General features: G+C 52.8%; 1 protein-coding gene across 1 annotated transcript; it reads left to right on the top strand.

The window, feature by feature from the left end:
- The first annotated feature begins 6,735 nt into the window (after positions 1-6,735).
- CLEC3A (C-type lectin domain family 3 member A) lies at positions 6,736-13,968 on the top strand. Its single transcript, XM_056136953.1, has 3 exons — positions 6,736-6,850; positions 11,954-12,037; positions 13,577-13,968. The coding sequence occupies exons 1-3, from the start codon at positions 6,736-6,738 to the stop codon at positions 13,966-13,968; spliced, it is 591 nt and encodes a 196-aa protein (XP_055992928.1).
- The last annotated feature ends 332 nt before the right edge of the window (positions 13,969-14,300 follow it).

Consider the following 14,300-nt stretch of genomic DNA (forward strand, 5'->3'; position numbering starts at 1 on the left):
GAATCGAACCCGGGTCGGCCACGTGCAAGGCAAACGCCCTAACCACTGAGCTATCTCTCCAGCCCCAACACTTTCCTTCGTGTGAGCATCCCGATACCTGCCCATCCAGAGCACCCTGATTACTATAGCGTCGATGCCCCATTACTGTAGAGATGCTGATTCTCTATTACTCTAACATACTCTGTAGAGATACTCCAGAGTCATTGATTCTCTTTTAACAGAGTATTGATTGCCCCACAGAACTCTCTTTTTCTACCTCATTCGTGTGCTAAACCATTAATTTCAATCATCAGTTAGGCAAATCCAGCCGAGCGGCCCCTGAGAACCTGGAGACCAACTTGTCCAGAATGAAAGTGGCTTCGATCCCGCCACCCCCCTCCCCTGCACCGGCTGCTTCTCCTCTCCTGACCCGTCTCAGATCTGAGCGGGACACGGGGGTTGCCCGGGCCACACCATTCACCTGACCGACCACTGGGTGCCCTTTCCAATTCCTTCCGAGAAACAGAGGTCATGCACCCAGTTTCCTTGATCTCTCCCTTCAGGACAATTTCCTCAGTTTACCCATGCAGGGCTCAGGAAGCATTCGCTGCAAAGGTGACCCCAGGCAATCTTTCAACACGTGTCAGTCCGTGGCCCCAGCCCAACTATCTGTGGGAGCCGGTTCCAGGGGTTCCCAAGATGAGCAGCCCAGTCAAAATCAGATGGATTTAAAGCTGGGAGATGGGCTCCTTCTGGAAAGGCTGGCGGTTTCCCGCTCTCTCTGCAACCCGCAGCCAGCCTGCCGGGCCCTGAGTCCCGAGGAGGAACAAGGACCCAACTGTTGGCCCCTGAGGAGGAAAAACTCATCCTGCCGGCACGGAGAGTGAGAGAGGTTTTTCCACTGCGGCCGGCCCTGCTCTCTCAGTGGGAAAGAGGCAAATACTGAATTTTCTATGCTCTGGGCCAGACGCACCAGAAGCTTGAAAGGCTGGTCCACCAGGGGAAACAGGGAGGCAATGTTTGCCTTCCCAACAAAAGGTGCCGTTCAGAGCATCGAGAGTCGGGGGAGGGGACCTGGACGGCCCAGGGTGTGGGACAGGCGGTTGGGGAGAAGCAGGAAGAGCAGGGACGGTCTCGTGAGGGTGACAGTGATGACGCCGGCCCATACATTTACAGCAAATGCACGTAGGAAATCACTGTGGTGTTGCCTCTCTCAGGTGTTTCCTGGACACCTTTCCCTCCTTCCCCAGTCGTGTTGTCAAACAGCCGTGAGGAAGCCCAGTGTCCAGGCCTGGGCAGCTCAGAGAGGTCAAGCCTCTCATCTGACTGCACAGCAGGGCCAGAGACCGTTTTCTGGGGGAAACAAGGATGCAGGGGAGTGGCCTGGCTGTTGAGGTCCTGGTACGGAGGCCGCAAACACTCCCCGAGAGACCCCACGGGCAGACAGCGTGGGCTGAGGTGGCAGCCCAGGTGTGAGGCTTCGGAGTCGTTTCGGTCTTAACACCTGCACTGCTCATTGTCCCTAAAACGGGAGTGACACGGCCGGCCTCGCCCAATCGGGTGGGAATCCCCAGAGTGTTCGTTCAGACCCAACCAACCGAGTTGAAGCACCCGTCTCTGGCATCCAAGTCCCTTGGTTGAGCCATTTCACCATGCCGTGGGAGACATGTTCATTACATGTCCACAGAGTGTTAGACACGAAGGGCTACGGCCATCCAACATGCCAACCACATGAGGCTGCTGGGCCCCTCTGACAGACAGATGCAGAAACCGGAAGGACACAGGACATCCCCGTCCAAGGGAAGAAGAGCAACAATGGGGGTTGAAGCGATGGTACAATGGGCAGAGAGCCTGCCTTGCACGCAGCCGACCCGGGTTCGATTCTCTCTACCTCCTATGGCTCCCTGAGCACAGAGACAGGAGCAAGCCTTGAGCACTGCCAGGTGTGCCCCCCTCCCCCCAAACCAAAGCATAACAAAACATTAATGTGGGGGAAACAAAGATAAAGGGTATATGAAACGTTGACACATTCTGTGACAGAGGATTATTCAATGTGATGCAAATAGAGCTAAATCTGTGTTGGGAGGGTCAGGGGAAGGGGGGATCTGGGACCCTGACAGGCGCCTCGTGCATCTCTATGACGGAGCAAGAGAGACCCAAATGACACACAGCACGACCGGACTTGGCCCCTCACCCCTATCAGGAGACCCAACAGGAAACTCACAGATTCTTGGAGGCAAGTAACACGCTCATCAGACCTTGGATTGCAAACTCCCAACCCCCATCTGTGCATACGCCCATCCCAGCAAGGTCGGGAGAACCTCCCAGTGAAGTGCTCGTGGGGTAGCAAGTGACTTGAGCGCCGCGGCCATTTTCTGGGACAGAGGAGACCCACAGCTCTGCCACCCTAGTGCCTCTGACCCCTTCTGGAGGCACCACTTGTCATCCCAGCTGTCAGTCTCAGAGCTGTGTGCTGCAAACCGCAACAGGTGTGTGCAGACCAGCAGGCCGGGTACTGTAGACCGGTCCCACGCCGAGGGGGACACTGAGGGCTTGGTCAGAGAATTCTGATCCTGGGAACCCCCCAGTGGGGCTCGCTTTGGGGACCCCATCATGCCACTCTGTCCTGTGTTGTCTCTCTTGTCTGTCTCTCGTGTCCGCTCAGGCACGAACTGGGAATCGCCCCCATATTTCCCCCCAGCCCCTTTCCCCTAACAAACTCAGGGGAAAAAACACTCTTGCATGTTTCTGGGACTTGAGAGCCAAGAGCCGGGATGACTGTGATCCAAGCTCCCTGGACCGGGCCAGCTCCGGTGCCAAGGTGAGTTTTGCCGTCTTTGTACCCGGGTTCCTCTGCAAAATAGCAGCAGATAACAAGGCCCCGAGAGACAGCAAAGCTGGCCGCTGGGTCACAGCCGGAGAAGCAGTAGCTCTGAAACGCTCACTGCGAACCCCCAAAGTTCTTGTTCTTTACCTAGAATCCATGTTGCCACCCATCCCCCCCCCAAAAAAAAAGGTAGAAAGGTGGGGAGAGATGGGACAGTGGGTGAGGGGCTGGCTTTGCATATACCTGACCTAGGGTTCACATCCCTGGTACCACCCAAGGTGCCTGGACGCTGCTAAGAGGGACCCCTGAGCACAGAGCCAGGAGTAAGCTCTGAGCACTGTTGAGCATGACCCAGAAACCGAAAGAAAAAAAATAAAAATAAAGGAACTTAATGCCACCACCACCACCTCAGCAGAGTCTCGTGGCCTTTTCTCCCACCTCCGTCCGCAGATTCTCAAATTTGCTGCCTGACACAGTCTGGCCACAGAACCAGCCCTAGAGAGGAACGCTAAGGCCGGCCCGCCACGTTTCCTACAGGCCTGGCGACCCCAGCTACGCTGCGGCCAAGTCCGACCCGTCCATCGCTTCCCTGCCACGCCGCCTGGGACTGTCCCGAAATGCCACCCGGAGGGTCTGCAGACAAACAGCATCGAGGCCAGCGGGCCTTGTTTGTTAGACTCCTCGATGCTCTGGAAAACAGCTTAGAGCGACTTTAAAATAGCCACCTGGGGAAAAAACACAACCGTCGCTCCAGTGGTCAAGGAAGGGCATTGGACACAGCAGCTCCTCACAGAAAATAAAACACTGGCGGCGATTTAAAAACCCTCATGAAAACACTTCGACCAAAGGTAATATTTTTATAGTCCTGGTGCCCTGGCTATAAATACGGGCATCTTCTTAAAGAGCCCTTTCAGAAGCCCAGGAGAGAAGCGGGTGACGTCACCCAGCTCCTCAAGAGAACCATTGTTGGACCTCCCTTGATCCGAGAAAGCCCCAATTCCCCCAAGGATGAGGGGAAGGACACCCCCTTATCTCTGAGGCGCAGAGAGCTCAGACTTTTAGGGTTCACCCAAACATGCGGGCCTGTCTGATGTCAACCAGTCTTGAGGACAAGGACAAAACCTTGGAAATATGCTCAGACTCCTGTCTCTTTGCCCCGTGCCCCCTCTCCTTCTTTAATTCTTTTTTTTTTCTTTTTGGGTCACACCCGGCGATGCACAGGGTTACTCCTGACTCTCAGGAATCACTCCTGGCAGTGCTCGGGGAACCATATGGGATACTGGGAATCGCACCCAGGTCTGCTGCGTGCAAGGCAAACGCCCTCCCCGCTATGCTATTGCTCCAGTCTCTCCCTGATATTCTTCTGGCCCACCCTGCAGTCCTTCGGTTTCCTCAGCTTTCCCTCGGGAGCAAGAGAGGCTGGCCCGGGCACCTCTACAGGAGGCAGGGAAGGAAGGGAGGGAGGAAGGAAGGAAGGAAGGAAGGAAGGGAGGGAGGGAGGGAGGGGAAGTAAGGAAGGAAGGAAGGGAGGAAGGGGAAGGAAGGAAGGAAGGAAAGGAGGGAGGGAGGGAGGGAGGGAGGAGGAAAGAGAGGGAAGGACGGAAGGAAGGAAGGAAGGAAGGAAGGAAGGAAGGGAGGGAGGGAGGGAGGGAGGGAGGGAGGGAGGGGAAGGAAGGAAGGAAGGGAGGAAGGGGAAGGAAGGAAGGAAGGGAGGGAGGGAGGGAGGGAGGGAGGAAGAAAGAGAGGGAAGGACGGAAGGAAGGAAGGAAGGAAGGAAGGAAGGAAGGAAGGAAGGAAGGAGAAAAGGGAGGGAGGAAGGAAGGGAGGAAGGAAGGAGAAAAGGAAGGGAGGGAGGGAGGAAGGAAGGGAGGAAGGGAGGAAACGAAGGAGGAAAGGGAGGGAGAGAGGGAGGGAGGGAGGGAGGGAGGGAGGAAGGAAAGAGAGGGAAGGACCGAAGGAAGGAAGGAAGGAAGGAAGGAAGGAAGGAAGGAAGGAAGGAAGGAAGGAGAAAAGGGAGGGAGGGAGGGAGGAAGGAAGGGAGGAAGGGAGGAAACGAAGGAGGAAAGGGAGGGAGAGAGGGAGGGAGGGAGGGAGGGAGGGAGGGAGGAAGGAAGGAAGGAAGGAAGGAAGGAAGGAGAGAAAGAAGGAAGGGAGGGAGGGAAGAAGGAAGGAAGGAAGGAAGGAAGGAAAGGAAGGAAGGAAGGAAGGAAGGAAGGAAGGAAGGAAGGAAGGAAAGGAAGGAAGGAAGGAAGGAAGGAAGGAAGGAAGGAATCATAGGCTTTTGGATCTTGCAGTAAAGGAAACTAATCAAAAAAGACATCCGAGCCTCTCCAGGAAAGGAAAGACTCTTTGAAAGAACATGGTTGTTTTTTGTTATTTAAGGAGAGCCCACACTTGGGATTCTTTGTGGAACTAGCACCAATCGAAGCTCCCAGAGCAGCCCTGAGCAGCCCTACTGCTCTGGGATAGTGCTCCTCTCAGGGGCAAGGTCTGAGGCTGCAAAAACATTTAGATCCTTAAGGCACATGTAGGAGAACACGGACCCCCCCCCCAGATGAAAGCCCACTTTCCATGGCCTGCATCCAAAGAAGAGCCTTCCTGAGCCCACTGAAACTGGTTCTTCTACTTGTGTCTTGGGGCCTCATTCAGTGGCTGGCCCTGGGCTCAGGGGTCACTTCTGGCTGGACTTGGGGGACCCTATGGGATGCTGGGGATCAGATCCAGCTGGACAGCCTGCAAGGTAAGCGCCCTACCCACTGAACTATCTTTCTGGCCCCTATTTCATTACATTTATGTTGTTAATTTTACTCCAAAGTTCTAAGCGGAGGGTCTGAGTGACAGTATAGGGGTGAAGGTGCTTGCCTGGCTTGTGGCCGACCCCTGCATATAGCTGATCTCTGCGAGTGTCTGATCCCTAGAACTACATACGGTCCCCTGAGCACTGCCATGTGTGACCCCTCAGAACAGTAGGGTGTACCCCCAAAACAAAATCAAACAGAAGCAAAACAAAAACAAATAAAAGGACCCCAAAGTATTTTTAAGTGGACTGGCTTTATGGAGAAACGCTAGGTGGTGGGGGGTTAAGATGGCTGGTGTTTTGTATTAACCCTTTCTGTCCCTTGCTTGGGGGCCACTCACCATGAAACCATGGGCTCCAGCTGGGGTGGGGAAGGGTCACTCCTGGTGATGCCCAGGGGACCAGTCAGTGCTGAGGACCAAGTCTGGACCTCCTGCATGCAAAGCCCATGGGATCTGTGTCCCTTCTATGGCTCCTTCTGAAAGTCATTCGCCTCCTCGAATTTCTTCTCACTTGAACCATCATTCAACTCCCGAAGAACGTAATTCGTGATGACTCGCGAAGCGGGGTCCCCTCCTGCTTCCCCGTGGGCAATCTCTCCCACCATCCCCACTCTCACCCGTTGGTTCTTGAGCTGTGTAGACACCCCAGCATGTGCAGACACATAGGTGGTGCTGCGTGGGGTGCCCCCAGCCCTCATAACACACACAGTCTCACACGGGGAAATAACTCCACACGGGAGACAGACTCTGCCTCCCAGAACAGGCAGCAAACTGCAGAGATCCGAGTTCCAGACTTTTAGCTGAGGGTCCTTGCTGAGAACCCAAATTTTCTGGACTTGGCAAAAAAAAAAAAAGTCTTTTTCTTACAGCATCTTGACAAGGCAAATCACTAGAAAACGGAGCAGGGATGGAGAGGTTTTTGTTTTTTTTTACAGCCTGAGAACAAGGAGCCACGTTGTACTAAGCCACGGGGGCAGCCAAACCTTGCATCAGCGGCTCCTGGCCACGCTGCACGGCTCCTGTTTATAAGCCGCCCGCATTCCACAGACGGAGGTGGCCGGAGTCTCCCTGCCCCGGGGCTCCTGCAGGCGCGCTGGCCAAGTAAGTGGCCGTCGGACTCTCCCAGAGCCATGGCGCAGAACCGACTGGTCATTTGCCTCCTGGTTGTCACCTTGTTCCTGGACCAGGCCACCAGCCACCCATCCAAACTCAAAACCCGGAAGCACAGCAAACGGCGGGTGAAAGGTAACGTGCCCTGGGCTGGCGGATGACTGGGGCAGCGTGCACTCTCTCTCTCTTCCCCAGGGGACATTCCCGGGCACGGACACTCCAGCATGCGGCTGTGACAGATCGCGGCTGTGACAGATCAGGGCACAGTGGGACCTTGTCATTCTCTAGGAGAGACTTCAGCAGAAGGACGCAGAATGGATGTAAAAGCTCTTTAAAAAAAATATTTTACTATTTTTTTAATTTTTAATTTTTTTTAATTTAACTTGATTTCCCAGCTGGGGCTAACGGGCGGGGTGTGTAGAATGTCCTTCAGAGGGACCACCCCTGGCTAGGGGGACGTCTGGCTTTATGAATGGGGGTGAACAGGATGTTCTGGCTCATTGAATCCAGGGCATCAAAGCAGACTCTGTGCAATCCTTCAAACAGATTGGTGAGATGCTATAAGCTTCTTGAATCTACAGCCCAGGGCAGCTGTTGGCCATGGTGACATCTGCTTTTGTCATCAGTTATCTCTGAGGTGTGTTATCTGTGGCAGTCCAAGAATATACGTAGTAATACAACTTAGGTAAGCCTTTTCATTTTCATTTTCCCCTGCCCTCTCCTGCCTGGCAAAGGTTTCAACATGCCATGCCATAGGGTGTCAGAAGACATTTCAGTGGCAAACTGGATCTCTAAGCAATCCCTTGCAAGTAATTGGGGTGATTTGAATCAGGTGCAAGCGCAGAGGAAGAACACGTTTCAAAGTCGAGGGCAATTCATTGCCAATATGTTGAGATTAAAGTACAAGGAAAAGCGTTGAGAACAACACGGGCTGGGGTGTGATTTCATCGGTCAGGCCTGAATATTTTTTTTTGAAGTCAATTATTTTTATTTAAAGAAATAATGAGTTGTTATTATTCTCAAAATATGTGCTCTCTACAATATAAGTAATTTCTGAAGGCATGCCTTATTTATTTATTTAAATTTTTATTAGTGAGACACCATGAGGTACAGTTGTAGACTTACAAATTTTTGTGCTTGGGTTTCAATTATACAATGATCAAATACCCATCCCTCCACCAGTGCCCATTTCCCACCACCACGTATCCCAGTATCCTTCCCATCCCCCATCCCCCATCCCCCCCAATCCCACCCTGCCTCTGTGGCAGGGCATTCCCCTCTGTTCTCTCTCTCCTTTTGGGTGTTGTAGTTTGCAAAAGAGTCATTGAGTGGCAATTATGGTCTATAGTCTACTTTCAGCATGCTTCTCCCATTCTGGGAGGATCCTCCCAACACCCTTTATTTAGGCCTGAATATTTGCAGGTAAAGGAACCGGCACCTTTTCTCTGTTAGATGCACTTTTATTTACAAGAAAACATAAAAAGCACTAACACCCCAAGGGTGAGCTTCATGATGGGCTGACTGAGGCTTGCCTGGGTCCATGGGTTCTAGAGGATGGTAAAGTGCCTTTCTCCAGGGACTTGTTTAAGCCTAGTAGGTCCGGCCCAGGTATTTGGGGTGGAACCTTTCTCCCTGATAAAACAGTGTTCCCCTTGAGACCTCTTTTAATGAAACGCTGCTTCTGGGGAAATCACAGCTGGGCTCAAACCCAGGGCCTCGCACTCACAAGGCAGCTGCCTTACCACTGAGCTGCATTTCTAGTACTTGTGAGACTTTTTTTTTCCCCCCATTTGGTGTTTGGCTATCCTTGGGGCTACTCCCAGCTCAATGGTCAGGGGTGGTTCCTGTCCATGCTGAGAGGACCATGCAGTGCGGGATCTGTCACATGCAAGGCAAGTGCCCTGCCCGGACCCACACCTGAAGCTACCCCCCCCCCCCTCCGCCACACACACACACCCTGGACACTTTTTTTTTTTAATCCTCACCAAGGAATTTTTGCTCATTTTTGCCAATAGGTTCAAGAAAGGAGATTCTATCATCGGTGAGGCCCTTAAGCCTAAATTGCAAAATTCTCCTTTTCCTGCCCACTCTTAGGCCTTTAAAATATTTGAAGCGGGGCCAGGGCAGTCGAACAGCAGTCAGGGCGCTTGCCTCACACACAGCCGCCCTGTTTTCGTCTGTCCCCAGGCCTTTCAGGAGTGATCCCTGAGCTCAGCCAAGAGGAAAGCCCTGAGCACTGCTGGGTGTGAACAAAAGTGAAGAACCTGGGGGGGGGGGGAGGGGAAAATATAAGAGTTTAGGAAACCCAGAGTGAAAGCCGTCTTCTCAGTCCTGATTCTTTCCACAGAAGTATCCACAACTGACCATTGGGAAATATGATATATCCTCAGAGGGGATGGTCAGTTAATATACAGTTAAGACCAGACGTTCTTGATGAAATAAGAGACAGCCATCAGTAGTATTCATCAGCACAGAAATGCATTTCCTTCACCTCTCAGATTTTGGATTTACAAGATTTACCTTACAAGGCCTCTTTTGTCCCTTTTTACAGCTGCGTGATATTCCACTGTGCAGGTGGACCAGGCTCAATTTCATCTGTTCTCAGTTAGCCTTTGCATCGTTTCCCATCCATTCCTCTCTGATTGGAGGCCTCAGTGCCGTGCATTGTCCAGAGACTGACCCGGCTCTGAGGGAGTCCTTGGAGGGACAGGGCGGGGACGGGTCCCTTGCCCATCATCCTCTTTAGGCCCAGCACCCATCCTGGCCCCCATCGCCCTGAGCTGGGCGGGAGACCACCATCACATACACTCGATCACCCATCCTCCCTTCATCAGCTGATGCTCAGTTAACCTAAACGCAAGCAAGGAACCTCTTTCGATTGGCACTTTCCTTATCTAACGAGGTTGATCCTTTTCACATTCACTGGCTGTTCTGAGAGTTTCTGTTTATTTGGGGGGCCACACCCAGCAGTGCTCAGGGCTTACTCCTGACTCTGCACTCAGGGAATCACCCCTGGCGGGGCTTGGGGACCAGATGAGGTGCTGGGATCAAACTTGACTGCATACAAGGCCGTGTATGTCCACTTACTAATAAGTTCAGTCCTAAAGTATAATTGTTTGGTGGCTGGAGCGATAGCACAGTGGGTAGGACACTTGCCTTATACATAGCTGACCCAAGTTCGATCCCCAGCATCCCATATGGTCCCCTGAGCACCCCCAGGAGTAATTCCTGAGTGCAGAGCCAGGAGTAATCCCTGAGCATTGCCAAGTGTCACCCAAAAAGCAAAAATGAATAAATAAATTGCAATCGTTTCTTAATGGTGAGATAGTGCTGCCCTGTAGTCACTGTAAACAAAACACATCCACGGTGATCGGTGATCGCCACTTGGGATGGAAACAGAAATAAGCCACCAGGTACTGATTCTACTAAACTCGTGTCTGTGAGCTAATAGCCACTTTGTGGAGGCAACTTAATTATACAGTGCAGGTCCAGAAACTACAGTTAGTGCAGAGCTGACCAGAGCTAGGGTTAGGGTTAGGGTTAGGGGTAGGGTTGAGTGCAGAGCGGAAGTCTGAGGAATTTTCCATGTCGGACCTCTGCTCTCAGTACCTCCGTCTGCTCTCTGGGCAGAAGGAGCCCAAGCTGCCAATCTGCAGGCAGCCACATTACTGAGCTGAGGTCCTGAAGAGGGAGGAGCCTCGGGAATGGAGGAGGCAAAGGTTTCTGGCTGGAGGAACACCTGGTGTCAGGGATCCGTGGACTGGCACGTTTGGGGATGGGACTGCTCTAAAGAGATCCAGGGCAGGATTGCTCCACGGCTTGGAAGCTGGCCTCACATGCTGGGGGGAAAAGGCAGCTCAGATAGAGAAGGGAACACCAAGTAAAGGGTACTAGGAGGACCCACTCGGGATGGGAGATGCATGCTGAAAAAGTAGACTATAGACTGAACATGGTGGCCACTTAATACCTCTATTGTAAACCACAACACCCAAAAGAAGAGAGAGAGAGAGAGAGAGAGAGAGAGAGAGAGAGAGAGAGAGAGAGCAAAAGGGAATGCCCTGCCACAGAGGCGGGATGGGATATGGGATGGGGGTATGGGAGGGTTACTGGGATCATTGGTGGTGGAGAATGGGCACTGGTGGAGGGATGGGTCCTCGATCATTGTATGACTGAAACGTAAGCACGAGAGTTTGTAAGTCTGTAACTGTACCTCACAGTGATACATTAAAAAAAATAAATAAAAATAAACAAATATAAAAGATCCAGGGCAGGAACACAGCAGGGAGTGAACGGTCCTGTCTGACTCTCAGTCCTTCTCTGTGTGAGGCCCATGTGCTGAGACCACGTGGGTAGAGACGGCCACCAGGTGTAGGGCTGCCCGGGCATGGGGCTTGGTTGGTTCACTTCACTTTCCACAGCGAGTGGGGAAGGAGAGTTTTCCTTCGGTGCAGCGGAGTGGGGAGGGAAGAGTATTGATCCTTTACGAACAGGGGAAATGCAGGTTGATGGAGCACCGTGTAGGGTGGCCTTTAACACCTCACGTCATTTATTACAACCGATTACAGTCAGCGCCGCTGGAAAGCTCAGATGCCGGCCAGGCAGAGGAAGTCCCTGCGGCAGAGGAGTTTTGATTTGGCCAAAGTGCTCATTTTCTAGTATTGGGTGCAGGGTCAATCATGAAGGCTCACCCAGGGATTTCCAAGACTAAATAAATTGCTAATCCCTCCTATGGAAGAGGTGCTTCCGGCCTTAATCACACTGCCCTTCCCCCTTCCTCCCCCAGAGGTGCTTAGCTCTACCACAGAACGGTCTTACAAAGTAAGCAGATGTTTGGGGAACAGGAGGTAGGATCCATAGAAGAATCTTCTAGAAAGGAGGTGGTTCTGTTGCCAAGAAGGCAAGCGGGAGATGTTCAGGTGGAAGGACCCCAAAGGGAAGCTCTTTGAAGGGCAAAGCTTGCATTGGGGCCCCCAAAGTCTGATGGCAGACAGCAAGTCCTCCCCTCACACTAGCAAAGGGATGGGGTCCTCATCAGAGGGAGCACGGAAGATCAGCACCTGCCAGATGGATTTTCCTGCATTCTGCTTCATGCTCCCAGGGTCTGCTCCATCCAAACTCCTCCCGCCTTGGAATCTGGGCTCTAAAGCTTGATTTCTTTCTGTTGTCATTTTCTCTTCCTTCAATATTTCTCCTCCCTCTTTCCTTTCACACCTCCCCCTCCTCCCGTCTCTCCCCCAGAAAAGGATGGAGACCTGAAGACCCAAGTGGAGAAGCTCTGGAGAGAAGTCAACGCCTTGAAGGAGATGCAGGCGCTGCAGACAGGTGAGACCCCCAACAGAGAGGGCAAGAAAAGGCAACCGGCTACGCTACTCAAGACCTGGGTGGCATGTTTCCGGGGGTGGGGGGGGGGCTCTACCAGGTCCGGAGATGTGCTCAGGAGCAAAGAACCATGGGAGATGCTTGTCTGGGGGGAAGTGAGACAGTGATCCTCTGCTCCCTCCTGCGAACCCGGGGGCGAAGCTCCTGACACAGGCTATTCTATCTTGCACCTCGAAAGCTTGTTCAGGATTCTTGCCGAGTGGACAGAGGTGCAACGCTGAAGCAAACTGGCTGAGCCCACGCATGTTAGCTGTCCACTAATGGTCCGCGGGAGCGTTGTGAGGGTCCCACTATCTGTGGTCGCAGGGGACCCCCACCTTACTGGCTCCAGACGTCCAGGGAAGGACACTGGCTAGAGCCAGCTATGTCCAGCAGGTGGCAGCACTCTGCATCTCTCTCTGGGGAGGCACGTGCCCATAGCCAGCAGAGTCCCACCCTGGTCCAGGAGCCCATCCTTGCCCCCTGCAGTGAGTCCCTGGCACTGCTCCAGGGACTTCCCAGGTGGGAGAGAATCACACCCCCAGGAGCCTAGAGACTTGGCAAATGGTAGAGTCCCCAGGTCAGGGAGGCCAGAGGTCCCAGGATCATTTCATCACTGTGCCTGGTGATACTGAGGGGGTGATCACTCAGGACTCATCTGGGGGACAGACTTAGAAAGATTAAGGAGTTTCAGATGCCCACCCAGAAGGAGAAGGAGTGCCGGGGACCCTTCACCTTCCATCAATCAGGCTCTAGAAATACTTTGCAAATAAAAACACGTGAGTCTGCTGATGGCTTAGAAGACTGACTCATTTTACACGAGTGGAAACTGAGGCCCAGAGAAATTAAGGCCCAAGTCTATACAGCTAGTCAAGATAGGACGCCGATTCATTGATCCTTTGCCCTAAAACTATCTTTGTGTTTGGTTTATCCTGGACAACACGAGCCATGGGTTCAAATTCCTACATGAAAAACTCTCTCTCTCTCTCTCTCTCTCTCTCTCTCTCTCTCTACAAGCAAACTAGAGCTTTTGGTTGGGGGGGGGGGTTCTCTTTAAAAAAAAAAGTAATTTTGAAATACCACATGGTTCCAAAGGTGCCTGGAAAATTCAGTATATAATGGAAACTGGCCACCACTTGTGTTTCAAAATGTCAGGAGGAGGCCTGAGCCACAGTTGGAGCGTGGGACCAATCAGGGTTGGTGTTGAGCTGGTTCCACTTAGGCACGTGAAATACTCATAAGTAATACCCAACTGCATCAGTATCTGGGTAGATTAGGAGGAAGCCATGAGATCCAATCATGGGATTGTTGAGGTAATTAAATGGGTTGATCTTAGAGAGCTTGTCACAGGCCTGTAACACTCTTCCACAAATGGTCACTTATAAGTAGCATCCCACAAGCTTCTCTCCACAGAGACCTTCTGCTCTCTGCCAGCTCCCGCCTGGGGCTTGGGGTAGGCCAGAGGCGTCTGACTACGTCAACCTTCCCTCTCTTTATCTACAGTCTGTCTCCGAGGCACAAAAGTTCACAAGAAATGCTACCTGGCTTCAGAAGGCTCCAAGCACTTCCACGAGGCCAACGAGGACTGCATTTCCAAGGGAGGGACCCTGGTCATCCCCAGAAGCATCGACGAGATCAACGCACTCCGGGACTACGGGAAACGGAGCCTGCCGGGGGTCAACGACTTCTGGCTGGGCATCAACGACATGAACTCGGAGGGCAAGTTTGTGGATGTGCACGGCTTCGCCCTGACCTTCAACCACTGGGACCGGGCCCAGCCCAACGGTGGCAAGCGGGAGAACTGTGCCCTGTTCTCCCAGTCGGCCCAGGGCAGATGGAGCGATGAGGTCTGTCGTAGCAGCAAGCGGTACATCTGCGAGTTTATCATCCCCTAGCGACTCTTCCTTCTCGGAGCTCCTCGTCCAGGCAAGGCGGTTCATGATCGCAGGCGAACAGTCCCCGCAAGGAAGCCAACAAGATCACACGGGATAGAAATGAAAGAGCCAGACAACGTTGCTGCCACAGAGGGGTAGAGGGGGCTTAGAAAAGGGTCATTCAGGGGTTGGAGCAATAGCACAGCAGGTAGGGCATTTGCCTTGCACACGGCCAACCCAGGTTCGATTCCCAGCATCCCATATGGTCCCCTGAGCAATGCCAGGAGTGATTCCTGAGTGCATGAACCAGGAGTAACCCCTGTGCATTGCTGGGTGTGACCCAAAAAAGAAAT

The sequence above is a fragment of the Sorex fumeus genome, unplaced genomic scaffold, assembly GCF_029834395.1.
Source record: "Sorex fumeus unplaced genomic scaffold, SorFum_2.1 ptg000122l, whole genome shotgun sequence".
NCBI lineage: Eukaryota > Metazoa > Chordata > Mammalia > Eulipotyphla > Soricidae > Sorex > Sorex fumeus.